General features: G+C 40.8%; 1 protein-coding gene across 2 annotated transcripts in view; it reads left to right on the top strand.

Annotated features, from left to right (window-relative positions):
• INSR (insulin receptor) overlaps nucleotides 1-24821 on the top strand; it is a 153260-nt gene that overhangs the window by 14480 nt on the left and 113959 nt on the right. For both annotated transcript variants that reach the window (XM_051972544.1, XM_051972545.1), the window contains exon 2: nucleotides 8762-9313. In XM_051972544.1, coding sequence (XP_051828504.1) covers nucleotides 8762-9313 — 552 coding nt within the window. The remainder of the gene's footprint in view (nucleotides 1-8761; nucleotides 9314-24821) is intronic.

The raw sequence follows: 24821 nt of genomic DNA on the forward strand, positions 1-24821 counted from the left end.
TTAACTCTAGAGAAGTAGACTGGAGCCAGATTGTGAAGAGCTTTCAGATCCATCCACACAGAATAGTTTGTAATTTGTCCCTAAGGTAATAGGGAGTCTCTGAAATTTCTTGAGCAGGAAGAATGACCTCAGAATAATACTTTGGCAGCTGTGAGAAGATTGAATTGGAAAGGGGAAGACCTGAATAAAAGGAATCTGATTAGGAGAATTCCACAGTAGTTCAGGGGAGAAGCCCAAGGAAAGCTGGTAGCTGGCTAGAGAGAAGAGAAGAACACCTGGTCAGATACGAGATGAAGCAACTCAGTGACTTTTGGAAAGTCACACATAGATAGGAGTAGTTGAGCTGAGGATTGGATCTCCATTCTCTGCCCCTAAATCCAGTATTCTTTCCCCTACCCCATACGGCCTCTTAGATTATTCCTGCCCTGTGAGAAGCTAAACCCTTCTTGGGCTCCCCGTGGTCCTCCTGGTACTTACAGTAACTCCTCCCTGAATATTTGCCCAGGGCTTTACTGTGACAAAGCCCTTTCCCACCTATGATCTCATTTGATCACATGCTCAGAAATATTTCCATTTGGTAACGTACGTCAGTGAGACAATCACATGCCAGTATATATGGAATCTTGCCACGCTTGGTATTTCAGGACTGGCACTTTCAGGAATGCTCCTTTCATCGGGTCATAGAATCCAGAGCTGGAAGGGATCTTACCGGCCCTCCTGTTAGACCCCCCTCATCTTTCAGGGGAGGAAACTTAGACCCAGAGAGAAGCTGTGTGGCTTGTCCAGCATTCCACAGGATATAATTAAAAGATTTGCAACTTGAACCCAGAACTCACAGAATTTCAGAACAAGCAGGGACCACAGAGACTGTCCAGGCCAATTCCTACCAGAAAAAGAATCCCTTCTTCAACAAAAGGCTGTAGACCTAGAGTAGGAAAGGACTTCAGAGATCATTTAGTAGTCTTAGCTCACTTTACATATAGGGAAACTGAGGCCCAAAGAGGCAAATGATTTACCCAGAGTCACTCTACCCAGAGTCACAATACCGTATTTGAGGCTCTGGCTCCAGAGCTCACTGTGGCTCACTGTCTTCTCTCATCCTTGCCAAGTGTCCATCCACTTTTTGTTTGAAGCCTTCCAGTGTGCTTTCCTTTCTACCTGTAGAGAACACTAATGGCTTGAAATAGAATACTATTACTTGTGGTAATAACAATAGATCACCTTTACATAGTAATTTGAAGTTTGCAAAGCACATTATAGCATTATCTTCTTTGATCCTCATGTCAACCCAGGGAGGTAGAGTTTAATATTACCCCTTCTCCCCCCATTTTACAGATGAAAAAACTGGAACTGAGAATGGTTAAATACCTTATCCAGGATCTCAGAGCTGCTATGTATTTGAGGCAGGATTTTAACTCCCCATGTTCATTACTCTATATCCAAGGAAGTTTGATGTGGTAGAAAGACATATATGGATGTTCTAGGTTTGAGTTCTAGATCTAAGAGTTGGCCTCTTAAAAGCTATGTGACCTTGACCAGGTATTTTCCTCTCCTAAAATGACTGCCATCTTTTCTTCTATACCTCTCCCCAAGCAGGAATAGGCTACTTGGATTTATTTTAACTATACAAAATAAGGACAAAATAATTTCTCTGGTTGGACACTGTGCTAGTCCTAGGAGCAAAAACTAAAAAAATATATAAACTCCTTGAGGGCAGGGACTAATTCACATGTCTTTCTAATATGTTTCTCAGTATTAGTAGGCTTGATAAATGATTACTGATCAAATGCCTAGATGCCAGAGATCTTCCATTTCTTCCCAACCACATTCTCTGTATTATACTTAGCTGGCTGTTTTATAGCCTCCCCCCTTTCCTCCTTTCCAACAGACTATAAACTTGAAAGATCATAGATTTAGAACCACAGGGGACCTTAGGGGCACTTTAGTACACTGTCCTTATTCTTTAGATTGGAAATCAGAGAGTTGTAGTTACCTGTTCAGGATTATATGGGTAGTAAATGGAAAGGTTCAGATTGGAACCCAACCTTCACTTCATCTTTCCGAGTACCATTGTAGGGAGAGGATAGTTTGGTTTTCTCTCCATATTCTAGATACCCAGCACTCTGCACTTTATACCTATTAGACACTTAAATGATTGCTAAATTCAACTAAGACCTTGTATCTGAAAGCTACTTTAGGGTCCAAGAGGTGAAGGAAGGGAAGAGTGCTTCCCAGAGTGCTTGGGTTGGACAGCCCATGAAGCATTCTGGGTCTAGGACTGGTCTATATTTCAGCTGATATTCCCTTCCAGTAGAACATATGGATGACAGCACACAGGAGCTATTCACTGTTTCACAGAAGGAAGTCCCAGGTCTGAGCCCTATTTGCAAATGTCAACATTTAGTCCAATGGGGACTCTTGAATTGTTGAGTGGTGGAGCCGGAAAGGTGGTTGGCAAGGAGAAGGTCCTGTGAGTCAGTGGAGAATTGGTGATAACAGGTGTTTGGTTTTAAAGGGAGGTGAAAACAGTAGGCTTGTCTTTAATTACTTCAATAAAAAAGACCAGAGTTTTGTAAACTGGGCAGAGCCGTCCCTCCCTCTTCTTATTAACAAGGTGTTGTATTTTGTGTTGATGTCTGGAGTCATCCACTCAGGCCAGGATTTAGGAAGAGACAACAGGTTTCTTCCCCAAATAGAGGTCAGCTGGGGTGGAGGGTTGGGGCATAAACCATTCAATCTGCTCTAGATATAAACCTGAGAAGTTAGTGCTCAAGAGTAATAAGGGCTGTAGATGTGACAGGAAGTTTGCAGTGTCTGAGAAGGCCCTCAGGACCATTAAGGAGATTCTGTGTGAATATTTCTAATCAGGAGAAGCATAACCTTGGGAAGCAGTCTGTTATGTTGTGGGATAGTTAAAGCCTCTCCTGAAATCTATGATCCTATAACTTCCTCATTACAATTTTCCTCAACCAAGGACATAGGCTAAACATGAGTTGTTTTTAACTTAAAAAATTGATACCTTTTGTTTTTACATGACTACATTTTCAAGTATATTCCTCCCCCTTCTCCTGTCCAATGAACCATCCCTTATCTCCCAAAAAAAGAAAGAAGAAGGAAGGAAAAGGAAAAGGAAGAAAAGATGAGAAGAAGAAAAGAAGGAGAAGGAGAAGAATGGAAGAAGGAGGAGGAGGAGAAGAAGAAAAGGAGGAGGAGAAGAAAAAGAAGAGGAGGAGGAGAAAGAGAAAAGAAGAGGAGGAGGAGGAGAAGAAGAAGAAAAGAAGGAGGAAGAAGAGAAGAAAAGGAAGAGGAGAAGGAGAAAGGAGGAAGAAGAGAAAAAGAAGGAGAAAGAGGAAGAAGAGGAAAGGAAGGGAGGAGAAAGAGAAGAAGAGGAAGAGGAAGAAAAAGGAGAACAAGAACAACAACCAGAACAACAACAACAACATGACAATGACATTCAGTGCATTGAATCCATTCACCAGCTAGTCTAGGCACTTGATCCAATGTAGGACCTGGGTTTGAATGCTTGCTCTGCCAATTACGTGGGGGTCTTGCTTAAATAGCTGTCTTTTTCAACTTTAGTTTTCTTAAAAAGATCAGACTAGATAATCTCTGAAATTCTTTACAGTAAAAAATCTAGCTCCTCACCCTAGTCTCCCGCCTTGGCAAAGCAGGAGAGAACAATGTTCAATGTTTGTAAAGTTGGTCAGTGTCACACACTTTCAGTGACGGAGCAGCCTCCGTCCTCAAGGTTCCTGCCTGAGACCTGTGCCTACTTCCCATCATGTGGCCATGGGAAACTTGTGCAGATGAGGTCTTCCTTTTTCTTCAGAAGTGTAGTTTGGAAGAGGGGACGGGACTAAACCCCAAACTTGAATGTCATGCATTAACTATATGGCCTTGGGCAAATGACATATTCTTTCTGGGACTCAGTCTTCTCGTCATTAAAATGAGGGAGTTTGACTGAGTGGGATGATCTGTGAGGGTCCTTTTAGCTTTCTAGCAAATCCATTAAAGTTGAAGCTCATGGGGAAGCTAGGTGGTACAGTGGGTAGAACATCAGCCCTGAAGTCAGAAGGACCCGAGTTCAAATCAGTTCTCAGACACTTAACACTTCCTAGCTGTGTGACCCTGGGCAAGTCACTTAACCCCAATTGTCACAGGAAAAAAAAAGTTGAAGCTACTGTTTTCAGTTCCTTCAGCCAGTCTTGTGTAGGACATGATCTATACTGCCTTTTCAATATTGGTCACTCTTTTCTGGGCCTCTTTTATATGCAGATGATGGGATCGGGTCCTGGGAAGACTCAGATAAGGCCTCTTGCTCTGAAGCTCACAAGCTGGTGGGAGTGGGCGCTTTATGACAGGATAAGAATCGTCCTCATGTACCATTCTGTAGGTGAAGTGCCCACTCAAGGGCAGAGAAAGGAGAGGATCTGAATTAGTCTCCTTCAGGAGGTGTAATTGTGATTTGCTGGTTCTCCAGATTGATGGCAATTTGTAATTAATTGCCCCCCTCAGGAAGGGGACTTAGGAAGAGAAGACAGAGAAAATCCTCCATTCCTCTGAGGAAATTGTGCTGGGAAGGAAAAGGCTATAAAGGAGCTTCTTTGGGGCTGTTGTTCCTGAGGACATGAGAAGAGGCTTCTCTTTAAAGATGGGGAATGGTGGCCATAAACTGATGGGTGTTGGTAGCAGGGCTCTGACCATTGAACTCCCTCCTTGAAAATATTCAGTGAACAAATCCTTATTAATCAGAGAAATGCAAATTAAGACAACTCTGAGATACCACTACACACCTGTCAGATTGGCTAGAATGACAGCGAAAGATAATGATGAATGTTGGAGGGGATGTGGGAAAACTGGGACACTGGTACATTGTTGGTGGAATTGTGAACACATCCAGCCATTCTGGAGAGCAATTTGGAACTATGCTCAAAAAGTTATCAAACTGTGCATACCCTTTGATCCAGCAGTGTTTCTACTGGGCTTATACCCCAAAGAGATACTAAAGAAGAGAAAGGGACCCACATGTGCCAAAATGTTTGTGGCAGCCCTGTTTGTAGTGGCTAGAAACTGGAAAATGAATGGATGCCCATCAATTGGAGAATGGTTGAGTAAATTGTGGTATATGAACGTTATGGAATATTATTGTTCTGTAAGAAATGACCAGCAGGATGAATACAGAGAGGACTGGCAAGACTTACAAGAACTGATGCTAAGTGAAATGAGCAGAACCAGGAGATCATTATATACCTCAACAACGATATTGTATAAAGATGTATTCTGATGGAAGTGGATTTCTTCGACAAAGAGACCTAACTCAGTTTCAGTTGATCAAAGATGAACAGAAGCAGCTACACCCAAAGAAAGGACACTGGGAAATGAATATAAACTGCTTGCATTTTTTGTTTTTCTTCCCGGGTTATTTTTACCTTCTGAATCCAATTCTCCCTGTGCAACAAGAGAACTGTTCGGTTCTGCACACATATATTGTATCTAGGATATACTGTAACCTATTTAACATATATAGGACTGCTTGCCATCTGGGGGAGGGGGTGGAGAGAGGGAGGGGGAAAATTGGAACAGAAGAGAGTGCAAGGGATAATGCTGTAAAAAATTACCCTGCCATGGGTTCTGTCAATAAAAAGTTATTAAAATTTAAAAAAAATTAAAAAAAAAAAGAATAAGCAGTGGCTCCCTATTAGCTGGGGAAAGGATACAAAACCTTCAATTTGGCATTTAAAATTTTGGACAATCTGGCTTTTCCACCTATTTTTACTTTTTTTTTTAAAAGAGTACTATCATAGAAACATAGATTTAGGGCTGAATGAGACTCAGGGGGGGAAAAAAGGAAGAAGTATATGTTGATGTAGTACCTACTGTGTGTCAGGCACTATGGTGAGCCCTTTTTCAATTATTATGTCTTTTGATCCTTACAACAAACCTGTGAGAGGAAGGCTATTATTATCCATATTTTACAGTCGAAGAAACTGAGGCAGCCAAAAGTTAAAATACTTAGGATCACACAGCTGGTAAATGTCTAAAGCTGGAAATGAATTCAGGTCTCCTGACTCCAGGCCCAGTATTCTATCCAGTGCAACCCCTGGCTTCCTTCGTTTCCTATCCTGTACAGATGAGGAAAAGTGGTCAAACTCCATGTTCGCCAGGGACCTTTCCAGCTCCTCTTGACTGTGACCCCATTTGTTTGTAGCCTCTTACAGTCTCCTTTGGGAAGTCAGTTGTTACATGGCCCTTGCCTATGGAGCTTGTGAAGAGCAGCCAGCCCTGTGGGCTGTCCTGCTCTGGTTTAGGGCTTTTCCTGATGGGATATTTGTGTTAAGGGAAGAGAGAAGAGGCAGAAACACTTTCCTCTGTGGCGTCTGGAGTGGGAAGCCTGGGAGAGTTTCTTGCAGCTGGGTAGTGAGACATACTGTGGCACTTCTTTCTTTCCAGTTTGCCCTCTGGCATAGCAAGTTCTGGGGAGCTGGCTTCTGAGAAGTAACTCTTCCTTTGAACAAAAGTGAATTTGGAGAGCTGGGGAAAGTTCACCTTGGCATTCAGTCTTGAGCAGTCCTAACAAAACCTGGGATAGTGCTAGGGGCCTAGAAGACTTCTTAGCTGCTCGAAACCTGTGTTTTGACCATCACCCCTATTCCATACCATAGTGGGTAAAGAAGCCTCCAAATTGAACTCAGGGAACTTCCTTCTGCCCAGGGTAGCCCCCATCCTCCATCATTGCTCAACAACCTGCTACCTTGTAATCCCCCTGTACTAATTACATAATATGAGCTGAGGACTCTGCTGGGGTTGGTTTGGTTTTAACAAACTGGCAGATTCTGGCAACTGAGTGTTTATTTTCTCTCCTTAAGTTGTGGTAGAGAGCATAAGGCAAGGTGCAAAAAGACCTGAGTTCTAGTTTCAGCTCTTCCTTAAGCTGTGATTTTCTTTTTTTAATTAAAAATATTGAAATTCAATTTAATTTTTTTAAGTGAATAAACATCTGTTTCCTCTTCTTTCCCCTCTCTCCCACTGGGGGAAAAAAAAGAAAGACAAAGCTCTTGTAACAAAAATACATAGTCAAAGAAAATGAATCTTGCCTTTGCCACATCCTTTGGCATAGTGGTTGGTCATTTTGAGCTGGCATTTTTATAGATCTGGTCATGATATTCTTTTGCTCAAAAACCCTCAGTGACTCTTTGTGTGCCTTTGCATGACTCTTTGGATGAAGCTTTTCACTTTTCTTTGGGCCATGGTCAGAAAATCATAGGTCTACAAGGACATGGAAGTAGCGATAGCCATGAATATTGCTGGTGAGGACATCAAAGGATGTTAGTTTGAATCCTGCTTACTCAGGTGTTCATCTTGTGGCACCTGGGCCAAGTCACTTAACTTCCTGGCTTCAGTTTTCCCATCTGTAAAATAAAGGGGCTGGACTAGATATCCTCAGAAATCCCTTTTAGCTGTGGACTTAGGCTCTGAGAGCTAACCCAGTTCCTCTGGTTCTTAAAATCTAGCTCATTTCTTCTCAAATTTGTGGGTCTCAGATTTTTAAGTCATAGGCAGGGTTGTGCTCTGGGAAATGTTTAACAACTGGTCCTCTTTTAAAAAAAAGTGCCCATAAACATTTTAAAATTTAATCTGTATTACTAATGTTTTCTCCATCATTTTTTTTGACAAGTCCAGCCCTGAACTGCCAATTTCCAAGGTATAAATGTTCATCTTGAAAGTTTAACAATCATTGGAGCTGCTTTGAGCCTCTTCCAATGCACTCCTGATTGAAGATCCTTTACACTCTTAAACATTATTGAGAACTGGGCAGCTAGATGGTATAGTGAAGAGAGGACTGGCTGTGGAGCCAGGAGAACCTTCCGCCTCAGTTACTTAACACTTAACTAATTGTGTGACTGTGCAAGTCACTTAATCTCAATTGCCTTGCAAAAAAAGAAAAAAACAAAATAAATTTTAAAAAATTATCAAGAACCCTCCAAAGAGCTTTTGATTTTCTTGATTTTATATCTGTTTATACTGACTCTATTAGAAATTAAAATGAATTGATTCATTTAACACTACAGTAATTACATGTTAATATAAATGCTATTTTTTATGAAAAATAATTACATTTTCCAAAACAAAAAAAAAAAAAAGAAGAGTGGGTTGTTTTCCATATTTGCAAATCAATTTAATGTCTGACTTACTAGAAGACAGTTGGATTCTACTATCTGCTTCTGCTTTCAATTTGTTACATTATGTTGTTTTGGTTAAAATTTATGAAGAAAAGCTGGCTTCACACAGATAAGTAGTTGAAAAAGAGACATACTTTAATAAGCAAATAATGTTTTAACAATGTTATGAAAATCATTTTGGCTTTGGGGAGCCCTGAAAGAGTTTCAGAGACCCTGAAGGGTCTGGGGATCACATTTTGAGAAGCACTGATTTACCCCATGTTGCTTGATTTAACTTATAGAGGTCAGAAATGATCTTATGTGGTCAAATCACCTAACCTCTCTGAGTCTCCATTTCCTCATTAGTAAGATCAGGAAAGGAAGCCCCAAAGTTTTGAAAGATCTCTGACTTTGAGGGGGAGGACCTGGTTTTGTATCTCAGCTCTGATCCTTATTTTTGTGACTCACCTGTCACATAAGGGGGTGGTCTCTGAAGGATTTCTGAGGCTTCTTTGGCTATTTAAAGTCTCTTACCTGTCAGGTTCCTTATAGAACATGCCTTTTGGTAAAGTGCCCTCCTTGTCTTCTCTTTCCCATTGTAGTGTGCCCGAGTATGGACATTCGGAATAACCTCACACAGTTGAACATGTTGGAGCACTGTTCTGTGATTGAGGGCAACTTGCAGATACTGCTTATGTTTAAGACAAAGCCTGAAGATTTCCGGGACCTCAGTTTCCCCAAACTTACCATGATCACAGAGTACTTACTGCTCTTTCGAGTATATGGACTTGAGAGCCTCAAGGACCTTTTCCCTAACTTGACAGTCATTCGTGGATCTCGCCTCTTTTTCAATTATGCCCTGGTCATCTTCGAGATGGTCCACCTCAAGGAGATTGGCCTCCACAGCCTGATGAACATCACCCGTGGGGCTGTGCGCATCGAGAAGAATAATGAGCTGTGTTACTTGTCAACCATCGATTGGTCTCAGATTCTAGACTCAGTGGAAGACAACTATATTGTGGATAACAAAGATGACAAGGAAGAATGTGGGGATGTCTGCCCAGGCGCAGTGAAGGGAGTCAACAGCTGCAAGTCTACAGTGATCAATGGCCAGTTTATTGAGCGGTGCTGGACTCACAACCATTGTCAGAAAGGTAGGAACCAGGGTCGAGTTCTTTATTGTTATTCTTGAAGGGTGGTGTGGTGAAAGCAGAATCAGCCTTGGACTTGGAAGTTGACTCAAAACCTATGGCTGCTATTTATAGACTTGGGTATTCTTTGATTTAAGTTCCCCCTCTTCCCTCCAATTCTGATGTCCTAGGTTCTAGGAGCCTTCCTAGCTCTGACCTCCTGGGTTCTAAGGACCCTCCCAGCTCTAACATCCCATGTTCTAAGGGCCCTCCCAGCTCTGACATCCTGTGTTCTAAAGGTCCTCCCAACTCTAACATCCTTAGTTTTAAGAGCCTTTCTAGCTCTGACATTCTGTGTTCTAAAGACTCTCCTAGCACTCTTATTCCATATGCTATAGATTATAATCTGACAATCTTCTCTTTCTCAGGAATATTTGTGATTTAGTGGGAAGAGTGTTGGGCCTGGATCAGGAGAAACCTGAATTTGAAACTCAAATTAATGTTAGCAGTAATGGGAAGTTTGTTACTTCCTTATTTTGTCCCTTTGTAAAATGCCTGTGATAATAGTTGGAGTGCCAGTCACTCAGGGCTGAGAATGTACAATGAGCTGATTTAGGAAAGGCGATTTACAAATCTTAAATCAATAACTGAGTGAGTCATTGTTGCTATAACCTAACTAAAAATGGGGTGGGTTGATGTTTTTGGCCAGTCTTGTGAGTGCATCAATAAATCCAGCATATTCAATCAGTATTATTCAGTACCTACTGGGTGGAGCTAGAGTAATCCAGAAGACCTGAGTTCAATCCTACCTTTGACACATCCTCTTGGCTTGATGCTCTTGAGCAAATGACTTAATCTCAGTGCTACAGGCAGTTCTTCTAAGATCATGGTTATTGAGAAGATGCTGACTCAAAGTATAGAGGGATTCCTCTTACTGAGAACTCTTTGTACCAGTGAAATCACAAATCCAACCAACCTTTCACCTTCTCCTTTTAATCCATTTATTTATTGTTGGGAGACAAGTGCAGAAATGAGAAATTCTATAATCCTTCCCCTCAGGGAGTTTACAATCTAATTGCTGAGAGAGGGATTGGGGGAAATACAAAATAAATAGGATACAGACCAAAGAATCATCAATATGCTCTTGGGAATTTCTGGAGAGAGAAGGAAGAACCTTATTTTCTCCAGCTGAGATTCCCAGGAAGAAGTAATAGCTGAGCTGAGAGAAGAGGTTTATAGCAACACCCAAAGAATAGTGAGTAGACTAAATAAAAAAGTCAGAAATCTAGAGGAAGATCAGGAGGCTGTACCAAATGCAGGTGGGCTGGATTTTAGTAATATAGAATCAGACTGGGGAAAGAGAGGTGATGGTTGGATTCTGGAGGACATTTGATATTGGAATAAGAAATTCATGTTTTCTCTCAGGGGAAACTGGGAGCTACTGAAGGTGCTTTAAACAAAACAGACTTGTATATGAGGAAGATTATTTTTTGATGGTTGATTGCAGGCTAGATTGGAGAAGGTAGAAGCTGGAGGCTGGGAGGCCAGTCAGATGGAAGTGTCAAATGGACTCAATCATCCTTTCAGCAAATATTTATTGATGCCAGCTGGGATGCAAATTTTTATTGGCTTCAAAGATATGGGAAGTACCCTGCTCTCTAGGGACTTGTTGAGAATTATCCTGGCACATGTCCTCTGGGGGCAAAAAAGTCTGTTCCTACTTAAAGGGGTGGTGTGAGGGCAATGGAGTGCTTTGGCCAAGACTAAGGACACCACAACACTAGTCCCACACATAAGGCCCCAAGACCTTAGTTAAGACTTTGGGTTTTTTTGTTTTGTTTTGTTTTGTTTTGTTTTTCTGGATGTCAGTTTCCTCTTTTTAAAATGGAGATATGGGCTGTACTGAATGATCTAGAAGGCCCAGTCTCTGAATTCCATGATCCCAAGTTATCAAAAAGGTGTTTATGGAAGGGTGAGAGGATGAGGTATTTTTGCTTTTCTTTTTTACCCTTAATGTTTAGCACGGGACCTGGGACTAAGTACTGAGTGCTTAATAAATGCTTATTGTTTGACTATCAGTATGAGGGTGTGATTGGGTATGGGGTGTGTGTGTGTGTGTGTGTGTGTGTGTGTGTGTGTGTGTGTGTGTGTGTGAGAGAGAGAGAGAGAGAGAGAGAGAGAGAGAGAGAGAGAGAGAGAGAGAGAGAGAGAGTGTATGTGTGAGAGCATGTGCTAGGACGAGTCAGCGATTTCAAGCACAAACTAAAAGCATAGGATTTGGTATCTTGAAAAGGGATTCTGTCTGTTGATTTGGGTTTTTAAAAAGAACTTTCCTTTGGCTGGGATTCTCCAAGGTGATTGTGCTACATATTTGACATTGAAAAAATTCTGAAAAATAAAATACTAAATACATAATTTAAAAAGGAAAGAAAAGAAAGAAACTCCCCCAAACTATGAACACAATAGAGGTCAGGGAGCAGGCAAAGGGAACACTGAAGATTTGCTGTTTACTCTTTAAGAAATGCAATTATTATAATTTTAAAAGTAGTTTTCTACTTTTAAAATTTTAAAAACTTTTTAAAAAGTTTTCAGTAGATCCCTGTGCTTCTAGGGAAAAAATGACTAAACTCTTTAGCTTAGTCCTTAAAGCCCGTCACAATTTGGTTCTAGCTTACTTTTCCAGGCATATTTGACATCATTCCCTTTTATGAATTTGATACTTGAACCAAACTAGTTTCTTCTGAGCTCAACATTCTGTGCCCCAACTCCATGCTTTTGCATAGCTAGCTCTCTGTTGTTGCCTTAAATGCTTTCATTGCATTCCTTCACCTTTTCTTAAAGGCTCAGCTCTTGGGGGTCTTTCTATTATATATCTTTCCTGGGATATCCTTTTCTTTTGCACTCATACTCTGTTTTTTCTCTCCTGGGCTTCCCCCAGCAGGCTCTTTGGAGGGCAGGATTCTTTTAGCTTTTGTTCAGCCTCTCCAGCACTCAGGACAATTCTTGTTCAGGTGTGAAAAAGGCCTGTTGGGTTGGATTAAAAAGGAAAGTTGGGTTTATTGATGATTCTTTTACTAGTTACTGAAGATCAATGTGGACTTATACATGGGCTGGTGGCCAGAGGATGACTCTGGGGGGTGCCTAGCTCCAGCCATTTGTACCCCCCAATCAGCTACTGAATGAGCCTTTGAAAGAACTTCTAGCTGAGGCATGGGGAGAAATGACTGCGTTTTGGCTTTGCCTTGGGATCAGTTTCTTGCCAAGTTTTGTTTATCACTGATTTAGTTAATTGACAGACATTTATTAAGTACCTGGTGTGTACCATGTTATGGGCCATGTGCTGAGGATACCAAGAAAGGCAAAAGATCCTTGTCCTCAAAGAGCTCCAAGTCAAGAACTCCAAGGGTTTTGTTGTGTTTCTCATTGTCTATCTTCATCACAACTGAGAATCTATTTGTTTGTTTTGTCTGAGTCAAAGAGTTTATTTGTAGAGGAACCTCATGTTGGAAATTCCTTCCATGGATCAAGTTCTGCAGTTCATCTGTAACATTATTCCTTGGAATTAAGTGACTTGCCCAGGGTCACACAGTCAGTAATGTCTCTGAGACAGAACTTGAACCCAGGTTTTCCTACTCTCAGGTCCAATTCTACATTTCCTCCTCTATGCTGCCTCTCAACCATTTTTAAAAATTGTCTCTTTTCCCTTTCAGTTCTCCTGCTTTGGGGATTGGCAGTATTAGTCTGGGGTTTGAAAAATGCCCCTGATATTTTATATTCGCTTATCTAATCTTGGCTTCTGAGAATATGGTCTGTTTTCCTCTGAGCTCAGAACATACGTCTGTGAATTGTTACAGAAGAACATGTGCACGCACACGCTTGAGTGTTCCTTGAACACCTGCTCAGGCTCCTCAGACTCTGTTGGGAAGCTTGGTTGTTTTAGATTTGTTCAGAAGTTGTGTATGTGTGTGTGTGCATGTACATGTGTGCATGCATGTGCAAGTGTATTGGGTGAGAGGAGTGTTGGGACTGCCAGTCTCCTGGAACCACATGGTGGAAGATAGCTATTCTTTCCTTTTTTTTTTTTTTTTTGGTCATCAAAATTAGATTTTTATTTTATTTTATTTTTATTTTAATAGCCTTTTATTTACAGGTTATATATATGGGTAACTTTACAGCATTGACAATTGCCAAACCTCTTGTTCCAATTTTTCCCCTCCTTCCCCCCATCCCCTCCCCCAGATGGCAGGATGACCAGTAGATGTTTAATATATTAAAATATAAATTTAGCTATTCTTTCCTGAGCCTACTTGGTAAGTCTTTTAACCTATATCTCCTGGCCCTTGGATGCCCAACCTTCCAGTTGAAATTTTGAAAGATTTTAGACATCCTTGACCTTTTACCCCAAGCTAGGCTGAACTGGATCTCGAGATCCACTCAAGTCTCCATGTGAGTAGGACTTGAAAGTTTATAGAACATTTGCCGGCACTGGCAAATTCATCGTGTACACATTGGTTCACTCTCTAGAATATAAACTCCTTGAAGGCAGGAACTATTTCCTTTTTTTTTTTTTTTTTTGTCTTTTCATCTCCACTGTCTTTTAAATATCGAATGACTGGGAGAGTGCCAAAGTGCCTTATTATTTGCCAGTTGGTGTGAAAGACACAGGGGATACAAAGACAAAAGTGCCCTGCCCTCAAGGAGCTTATATTCTACTAGAGGATTTGGTATCTTGTATATGTATACAAATAAGTATAGTACAAGGAAAACTGAGGTGGAAAAGATTGCACTCATTATTAGATGGAGGACACAGAAATCGGAGTAAGATTCCTGGAGGCGACTCCATTGCAGAGGCCGATTTAAGTTTACTTCAAGGACAAATTTCCTAAAATAAGACTTCTTAAAGAAGTCTTCCTAGATAATGAGTTTCCCAGCGCTGAAGGTGTTTAAGTAGAGACTGGATGAATTTTTTTAATGGGGGAGGAGGGAGGTTGTAGACTGAATTCTTGTTAGGTTCGAGTTGAACTGGATTTCCTCAGAGATTTTTTCTAACTCTTTTCTTTTCTTTATTAAAGCTTTTTTATTTTTTAAAACATATGCATGGATAATTATTTTGTCCAACTCTTAAGATTCCATTGTATGCTGTGGGTAAAGGAAAGTGAGAGTTTCTGGGTTGTTATGTCAAAAGGGAGCATCAAAGGGAGATTGATGATGAGAGAGTGTCTTAATCTCTGGGTGATACATAGGTTAAGTATAGTTGGTGATTATGTGGATGGGTGTGTGCAGAGCAGCCCGGGCCAGGCTAGGGTCATGGTGACTGCCCAGTTGGACCGAAGGTGTGGCATAGATGTTAAGGGTGGAATGGGACAAACCCAAAAGCTAAACTGACCCTGAGCCAGAGTTAGAAAAGGATTCTGGGAAAGTGCAAAGGGATTCTGGGAAAGACGAGTAGAATTCCAGGGGGATGCTGGAGGAGGGGAAGTCACACAGCAGCAACTCTCAGCCCAAGATGACACTCAGATCATGTGGTGTGAGTTGATCCTTAGAGAAACAAGGTTGATTGACTCAGTAAACAAAAAGTCAGCCAATGAGTCTCCTTATCAGACTTTCTTTACTCTAAAGATTTGGTATAACCTTTGTGTACTCAAATTAGAGAGGCAACTAGGTAACACAGTGGGTGGTATGCTGATCTGGAGTCAGACCTGAATTCAGATCTCATCTCTGACACTCATTACCTGTGTGACCACAGACAAATTATTTCCTCATGTGTAAAATGGGATTAATGATAATAGCCACTTCTACAATTGTGACACTCAGATGAGTCAATATGTACAGAATTTTAAAGTAATAGGTATCAATGATTACTATTGTTTTTATTGCTTATCAACTTGGGGAAATTTTTAATGGATTCGTTTTTCTTTTTTTTTTTTTTAGAAAAATGTTTTCAAATATTTCAATAATAGCTTTCTATTTTCAAAATACATGCAAACATAGTTTTCAACATTCACTCTTGCAAAACCTTGTGTTCCCAATTTTTCTTCTTTCTTTTCCCTTCCACCCTCCCCTAGATAGCAAGTAATTCAATATATGTTAAACTTGCACAATTCTTGTATATATATTTCCACATTTATCATGCCGCACAAAAACAATCAGATCCAAAGGGAAAGAAATAAGAAAAGAGAAAGCAATTAATTAAGAAAAGAGCAAGGAAAAAAACCCCAAAAAGGTGAAAATACTTTATTGTGATCCACATTCAATCCCCATGGTCCTCTCTCTGGGTGCAGATGGCTCTCTTCATCACAAGTCTACGGGAATTGGCCTGAATCACCTCATTGCTGAAAAAAGTCAAGAATGGATTATTTTTTCTCTGTGAATAGATGTCCTTTTTATAAAGTTTACTAGGAGATAAAGAGTATAGAACAAAGAGAGAGGGAAGGTGGAAGCTACAATCAGAATTGATGGCAATTATTTGAAAGTCCAGGAATGGACATCAGAGTAGATAAATAGTCGAGAATGCTCTTCTTCCTCACCTGTTCAGATAAGCAGAATTCTAGCTTTTCTAAGAATGATTTTGAGATGGCACAGTGAGTAGAGTATGAGTCTCCAAATCAGGAGAACCTGGAGTTCAAATCTGGTCTCAGACACTTAACACTTACTAACTGTGTGACCCTGGGCAGATTTTGTAACCCCAACTGCCTTGCAAAGCAAAATTGTAAAAAAATGATTTTGATAGAATAAGTTAACTATAAAGGACATATAAAGAAAGAGGCTTTCTGCATCCAGAGAAAGAACTAATAGATAGAAGTATGTATAAAATAATTTTACATATATATGTGTGTATATATATGCATGCACGCACACGCTCACACCTATTTGTATCTAATGGTAGCCATCTCCAGGGTGAGAAGAGGAAGAGAAGAAAAAAGGGGGAAAAAAGAAATTTGGATAACTTTATTATATATTTAAGAGAAATAGCAATAGATACATAATAGATATGCAGTTGTATGTACAATCATTTTTCTTATTATACTGCTATGGAAATGCTTGTTTTATTCCATAAATTAAAAAATAAATGAATTTTAAAGTTTCCTTTGAGTTCTACTTCTGTTGACAGAACAGGAACTCTGTCCTGATCTTTCCCACCCCTCTCCCATCCTATTGATTTTAAATATCTTTAAATTTCCCTTAGGTATATACCTGTGATCCCCCTATAGACTGTCTGTGACTTCATTGCCTAGTGTGGTACATAGTAGGCCCTCAATAAATGCCTTTTGAATGCCTACATGAATGAATGTCTCTGACTCTCAGGCCAGCAGAGCTCAGGGAGGCCAGCTTTTTGGCTGAGGCTGAGGGCCATGTCCTTATGCTCATGTTGGCCCTTCATCTTTACTCAGAGATTTGATTACTCAGAAGGGTTTAATAAAGCAGAATGACGACTGGTTTTATTTTGAGGAAATGGCTTTAGTTTCTCAGTGAGTGGACTCTGGAGTCCTCCTGTTTTGATTTTCTTCCTGCCCTAGCACCCTGCCGTATGGTACCACAGAATTAACTTGGCCTGAGCCCTGTGGAATTTGTGACCCTTTGAATCTGGGCTGGGCTGGGTGCACATTTACCTTTGTACTGTTTATGAAGGGTTTGCAAAGTAAATGAACGCGTGAGCTACTTACTGGGGCTTGTTGAGAAAGTGAGTTTGCAGGTGTAATTACCAGGGCTGTTTGCCCGACTCCCCACCTTTGCTCTGCTGTGTTCCCCTAGGACAGGAGAGTTGCCTATTAGTTCTTTCTCTACCAACTTCATAAAACCTCAGCTTTCTCACTTCTGGAGAAAGAGACCTGTTTTCTTTCCTTTCTCTCAGGTCTGTGCTATTGCTGAGGCTGAGTCTTGGATAGAAGGGATCTGGGCAATTAACTCTCGGAATCATGCTAAAAGCATTGAAATAAAACACAGAATTACAAAGAGGACCATCTTATATTAAAATCAACGTTATCAAAATATTAAAAAAAAAACAAGTTTGTAGAGCCAAGTTAAGAAGCCCTGCTCTGGATCCTTAAAACAAACAAACAGGGCAGCTAGGTGGCATAGTGGATAGAGCACCAAGCCTGAAAATCAAGAGGACCTGAATTCAAATCTGGCCTCAGTCATTTACTACGTCTTGGCTGTGTGACCCTGGGCAAGTCACTTAACCCCAATTGCCTCAGCAAAACAAACAAAACAGTAGAAAGAAGATGCTTCAGAAACCTACAATCAAGTGTCTTCAGAATTGGGGGAGGGAATCCATCTTTTTTTTTCTCTCTTTTTTTATTATAACTTTTTATTGACAGAACATATGCCTGGGTAATTTTTTACAACATTATCCCTTGCCCTCACTTCTGTTCCGATTTTTCCCTTCCCTCTCTCCATCCCCTCCCCAGATGGCAAGCAGTCTTATACATGTTAAATATGTTATAATATATCCTAGATACAATATATGTATGTAGGAACCGAACAGTTCTCTTATTGCACAGGGAGAATTGGATTCAGGAGGTAAAAATAACCTGGGAAGAAAAACAAAAATGCAAACAGTTTATACTCATTTCCTAGTGTTCCTTCTCTGGGTGTAGCTGCTTCTGTCCATCATTGATCATTTGGAACTGAATTAGAGCTTCTCTTTGTTGAAGAAATCCACTTCCATCAGAATACATCCTCATACAGTATTGTTGTTGAAGTGTATAATGATCTCCTGGTCCTGCTCATTTCACTCAGCATCAATTCATGTAAGTCTTTCCAAGCCTCTCTGTATTCATTCTGCTGATCATTTCTTACAGAACAATAATAGGGAATCCATCTTTTAAAAAAACCAAAACATTTTTGTTGACATCTTTTTATTTTTTAAATCAGCTACATATTTCTCATTCTATTTCTCGTATCTCTTTCTTCCCACAAAATTGACCCTTATAATAAAAAAATAAAAAGAGCAGGCAAATGTAGCAAAACCAACACATGGAAAAATTCTGACATATGCAGTGTTTTATATCCATAATCCTCCACTTCAGCAGAGCAGTGAAAGAAGAACCTTTTCCTGTATGTAGGGGCCAAGAAAATGAGATGGAAAATGATTGTGTTGTAAGAAGTGATGAGTACAAATGATACCTACAGAGAAACAGGGAAAGCTCTCTATGAACTGATACAAAGTGAAGGAAGTGAAATCAGGAAAACAATGTAATCAAGCAACTGCAACAATGTAAATGAAAAAAATAAAAGAAATGGGATGGTTTGTAATATTAATGATGCAGCTCTCCCTGAAAAAGAAAGGAAATAATGTGTCTCTTGTCTTTCTTTGTCTGATGCGGAACTATGGGTCTTCAACATTTCACCAACTTCATTTAGGGTGTTGGTTAATTTTGCTTTTTTTTCCTTAAAAAAAATTCTTTGTTACCATGGGTGGCTTTTTAGGGAATGAGAAGGATAGAGTCAGGAAAAAAAATAACATAAAACCAAAACATATCCGTAATTTTTTTTTAAATGATATGACAGGGCAACTAGGTGGTCCAATGGATAGAGATCCAACCCTGAAATCGGGAGAACCTGAGTTCAAATCTGGTCTCAGACACTTAACACTTCCTATTAATGTGATCCTGGGCAAGTCACTTAACCCCAATTGCCTCAGCAAAAATAATAATATTAATAATAATAAAATGATATGATTTGAATTAGATTGTCTCTTTGTCTTCTTCCAGCTCTAAACTCCTGTGATCTGTGATGTTTTATGGGAATGAAGGAACACGGATGAGGATAAGAGATCAGAGAATCACAGAATTTGAGAGTTGGAAGGATCCTCTGCTATTTAGAACAATTTATACCTGAAAAGAATCCACCCCATCACATAGCCAACAAATGTTCTCATTGCAGCTTTTGCATGAAGACCTTTGATGAAGGGGAGCTCACCAGAAGCAGTGAGCTTCCACCACTAGCCCTGTACTTTTGGACAGCTCCCATCTTTGGGAATATTTTCCTCACCTTTGAGTCTAAATTGGCTTCTTCACAAACCCTCTGCTACTGGTTCTGCCCTCTGGGGATTAATTGAACAAGCCTAATCCCTCCTTGTATTTACAAAGAGGAATTAGGAATTTCTGAATGTTTCCATCCACCTGTGTTGGAGCAAAATCATACTATCCTAGAATTGAATATTTCAAGCACCTCAGAGTTTATCTGATCTGACTTTGTCCTGTGTTTTTTTTTTAGAAATGGGGAAGCAGTTTGCTCAAGGTGAGTCATACAGGTAGTGTGGAGCAGAGCTGGGATTAGAATCCATACCTTCTGATTTCCAAACCTATGTTGTTTTTGCTATGCCATTTAATTCTATCCCGAGGATATCAGTGCTAGTCCCTTTTACTCATTCTGTAGGGAATCGTCAGCTTGAAAGGAAGCAGAAATCTCCAATCCCAAATAGCCTTTGTGACTTTAAAAGTTACAAGGTCCTCTGGGGCTACCGTGGGAAAAGTGAGGTTGGGGAAGCTGTCCCATACCCAGCATGCCGTGGACGTCAGCCTGTTCTGTGACTCACAGCTGCCATGGCCCAGTGGGATTATCAGTTGTATTCTTGGGTAAACAGTGAAGGAGCCAGCCAGTACTTCCATATGGAAAGCCCTAGGTTTCCCTGGAAGTTAGTTACTCACCCTTCAGGGAGTTCTGTCATCTTCATGTAAACCTTTGGAGGAGGAGATTCCCTCACCTGGATTTTAAATCTTTAGCCTCTGTCCAGGGTGGTGTTGGAAAATTGGAAGAGATAGATTTTCTATGTTTTCTTTTTTGGAGATAATCAGGATTAAGTGACTTGTCCAGGGTCACACAGCTAGTACATATCTGGGGCTGGAGTTGAACTCCAGTACTCTATCCAGTGCACCACCATACGTCCCCAGGAGATGGATTTGCTAGTTTATTCACATCCATCAAATAATCAGCAGACATTTATAAAATACCTTCTGTGTGCGTGGCATTGTGCTAATCTCTGGGGTACACAGAAATGAAGCAGACCTTGCCCTCAAAGAGTTTCCATTTTATTGGAATGGAAACTCCACAAATCTACAAATATAAGTATTTACAAAGGCAGATATATGGTAATTTGAAGGCAGTGGGAAAAGGTGATAGGAGCCAGGGGCTCAGGATTGGAGTCTCATGTACAAGGAGGCGCTTAAGAACCAAATATTCTCACATCTGTGTCGGAGGGACTATGTCTTCTCTCTCACTACAGACTCAGAAAATGGAAGGATTGAAATTATAGTAGACTTCATTATTAATAAAAATAGTAATGAATAGCTCACATTTCTTCTGTGCTTCAGGGTTTACAAACCAGTTTGCTGCTAATGATCCCCATAAGGCAAGTAAAGTTTCTCCCATTTTATAGATGATAACAAATGATTTATGCAAGTTCACAAAGCTAATTAGTATCAGAGCCAAATTTCAAATCCAGATTTCCTGAAACTAATTCTAGAGTTTGTTCCATGACAAAACAGGTAGGTGGTGTAGTGGATAGGGCATTGGACCTGGAATCAGAGTCCTGAATTCAAATGCTTCAGACATTTAGCTGTGTGATCCTGAGATCTTTTAACCTCTCAGCTGATTGTGAACTGGAAGATCTTCAGAAATTAGACTCTAGTCTACATTTGAAGTGCCATAACCCAGTAAATATGGGGGGAAAGGGAGGAACAAGCCTTTCTTCCATGAGAAAGATTTAGCTGTGGTCCCTGCTCTTTGTGGGAAGGATTTATCCAAACTTGAGCTTAATTTTTTCCCAGGGAAGGCTTCCCTCCCCTACATCTCACCTTGCCCCATCTCAGATAATAGTAAGGGCCTCTGGGTAAGGTGTGGAGCAGCTTCCTGTCTCAAAATGTAGGAAACTAGGGAATTCTTACTTTTATTCAATGTTCTCATATCATAGATGGAAAAACTGCTACACACTGAGAAGAAAGGGATTTGTCCAATGTCACACAGTAAGCTTGTGGCAGGTATAGAATAATACAATTCCAGATCTGGAAAACAACTCAAGAGACCAAACGGTTCATTTAAATCCTTTCATCTTACTGATTGATAAACTGAAGCCCAGTGAAATGAGGAGAGTGACCTGAGGTCATTGAATGAGTCAGTGGTAGAGCAGGGGCCAAAAGTTGGATGTCTCTCTCTCAGTCCAGGATGATATCCCCCATCCCATGAAAGAGAGTTTCTGAGGAGTTGGAGAAAGGCAGACGTACAATATTCAAGGGAAGGTCCCCCAGCCTTGCCCTGTCTGGTGAGGGGGCCTTACACTTTGGACCTTGGGCCTTTTGAGTCTCACCAGCCCACTTAGCTGTATTCCCAAGGAGGCTCGAAGATTCTTCAGTGAGTGTTCACACCCCACCCCCCCATACACACCCTGTCATTTGCTTGTGGGTTTGTCCCAGGGAGTCGGCAGCGCAGGCTGTGCCAGGACTAAAGTCGATGGGCGGTTTGACCTGCTGCACGAGCCCTGGCATGGACTTTCTGGCTGCATTTCCAGCCCTCGTTCAGAAGCTGACAGATGTTTCTGGATGTCTAAGAGGCAGCATGGGACAGAGCTCAGGAAGTTGGGGTGGGAGCCCCACTTCTGCCACCGACTCCCTAGAATGATCTTGGACAAGTCATAAATGGAAGGAAGAGACCTCGAAGCAGCGTAGGCCAACCAGCTCCTGGGCAAGATTTTGCTCTGCTACATCCCTGATAAGTAGTGGTCCAATCTTTGCTTAAGGCTCTCTAGTATGCGGGAGCCCACCCCCTCCCAAGGAAGGCAGCCCATTCTGCTGCTGGACAGCACCAATTGTTAGTAAGTTTTTTCTTTATATTGAGCTGAAATCTGGCCCCCTGCCATTTATACCCATTTCTTCCATTTTTGCCCTTGGAGGCCAAGCAGAATGAGTCTAATCTCTCTTCTCCAGCCCTTCAAATGCTTGAAGATAGCTATCAGGTTGCTTCTACCCACGCCCAGTGTCCCAAGCAGGTCTTCTCTAGGCAAAATGTGTTATGTCAATAAGTATTTACTAACTGCCCATTGTGTACCAGGCATGGTGCTAACCACTGAAGGAAAACAATAACTTCCTCAGTTTCTTCAAATTTTATTTCTAGGGCATAATCTTGGAGCCCTCCACCATCCTGTTTTCTCCTCTCTGTTTGCTTTCTAGCTTATCATTGCCCTTCCTAGAAATGGTCTTCAGAATTGAGCGCAGCTCTCAAGATATGGTCTGGCTAGGAGAGAGGACTTTCCCATCCCTCTGACTATACCCTCCTGGCAGGGAGAGATAGCTGTGGCCCCTGCTTTGGAAAGGCCGACCATACGTGCGGCTTACCTGAGGTGATCCTTGCCAGGTGGTGAGCCAATGCTCCTTGCAGAATGACTTGGACTTAGCCCTCAGGTCCATTCTTTACTGTAGTCTCTTACCCACAGGACACTGGAAATATCAGAACTGGATCGGATCACCTTCATTTTATGGCAGCAAACATAAGATTCAGAGAGAAGATATTTCCTTAGGGTCATAGCTAGAAATAGGGACGATAATCCAGGATTCCTATAGTCTCGGGCTCTTTTCATTATACCATATGTGTTTGCCTGCTTTCTTCCATTCTATCAGGGAATCCTCACATGGGTGTTAAGTAGTTGTTGAACAAATTGAAGCAGACCAATTGGTAGAATGGAATAAACAGGGCTTTGCCTTGGCTGCACAATTTAGAAGGTATTTGAAGTTCTCAGCATTGGACAAACAACAGAAATTATTAGTGCTTAGTTCATAATATAGTTCCTAAGTGATGGGTTGAAATGAGCTTTTCCTGTGCTCAAAGGATAATGCCTCCAGCAGCATCAGCCTTGTTCTTGTGACTCAGTGTCTGTTGTGTGGTACTTTGTAGCTTGCCCAAGACACAAAGTTTTCTTGTTAAAGCTCTGAATGGATCCACATATTGTTTTTTTCCCCAAGGATATCTCTCTGTCTCTACTTCCCAACTCTTATTACCTTTGCTATGCCTGCTTCCCTTGCTTGGCCCAATTGTATCAAAGGTTTAATTCTCACCTTCCTCTCTCCAGCCCCTACTATGGGGCTGTTCCTCTGTCCTGTGGCCACAAACTTGACTCCTACCAAATGTTCTCTGGCCCTGTGATGTTGTCAGAGCATTGACCTCATGGGCGTTAGGGGAGTGATACATTAGTCCATGTCACAGAATCTCAGAGCCTGAAGAGTTCCATCTACCTCAGATGGAACACCCAAAAAAAGTCCTCTGTATACAACATACCTGAAAAGCCTTTTTGGGGGAAGTCTCTTAGATGGAAGGTGTGAATGCCTCCTGTTCCAGGGGAAACCAGTCCAACATTCCACATGGATTACCCATCCATCAGCACACCCTCCATCTGTTTTCCTCTCCATCTTCTCATCTATTCTATATAGAATGAAGTACTTGGACTTTCTCCTGCCACCCAGTGATCAAATAGTCAGATCTGGGAGTTAGTTTGGACTCTTAAAATAGAATCTTAAAATGGTAATATATAAAAAAACTGTGTATACGCTTTGACCCAATGATAAATATTAGCTCCATTTTCCAAGGTAATTGGGGGGAAAGGAAAAGAATCTATATGTTCTAAAATATTTATAGCATCTCTTTGTGGTAGGAAAGAACTGGAAGAATGCTCATCAGTTGGGAAACAGCTAACCAAGTTGTGCTATGATTGTGATGCAATATTATTGTGCTATAAAAAATAATGAGCAGGGTGGCGTAGTGGATAGAACACTAGCCTTGAAGTCAAGAGGACCTGAGTTCAAATCTGGCCTCAGACACATAACACTTCCTAGCTGTGTGACCCTGGACAAGTCATTTTACCCTAATTGCCTCGGCCAAAAAAAATAATAATGAGCAGGTTGATTTTAGAAAAAAACTTGGAAAGACTTGTATGAAATAATGAAAAGTAAAATGAAGACAATCAAGAGAATGTTGTCTACAGTGACCGCAATATTGTTCCAAGAACAGATGAACAGCCAAGTTATTCTGAGTATTATAAACCTGAAATCACCTACAAAGGACCTATGAAGGAAGATGTTATCTACCTTTAGAGAAATAACTGATAAGTAGAAGTTTGTACAATATGGTTTTACTTCTATTTATAAAATTCTCTGGCAAATGGTGGTAGTGAGGGATGGGAGGGAGAGGAAGAGACAGTCTTAAATTTAAAATAAAATTAATTAAATTTTTAAAAGAGGGAATATCAAGGCAATTCCAGTACACTTGTGATGGAAAGAGCCATCCACCTTCATAGAGAGAACTATGGAGACTGAAGATGGATCACAGCAAAGTATTTTCACCTTATTTTTGTTATTTGCATTTTTTCCTCTTTTTTCTTTCACTTTTTGATCTGATTTTTCTTGTACAGCATGACAAACATGGAACTATGTTTAACCTATGTTGGATTTTTTGATGTCTATGGAAGGAGTTGGGGGGAAAGAAGGGAGAAAAATTTGGACCTTGCAGAGGTGAATATTGACAACTATCTTTGCATGTATTTGGT

Source organism: Antechinus flavipes, chromosome 1 (assembly GCF_016432865.1).
Source record: "Antechinus flavipes isolate AdamAnt ecotype Samford, QLD, Australia chromosome 1, AdamAnt_v2, whole genome shotgun sequence".
Classification (NCBI taxonomy): domain Eukaryota; kingdom Metazoa; phylum Chordata; class Mammalia; order Dasyuromorphia; family Dasyuridae; genus Antechinus; species Antechinus flavipes.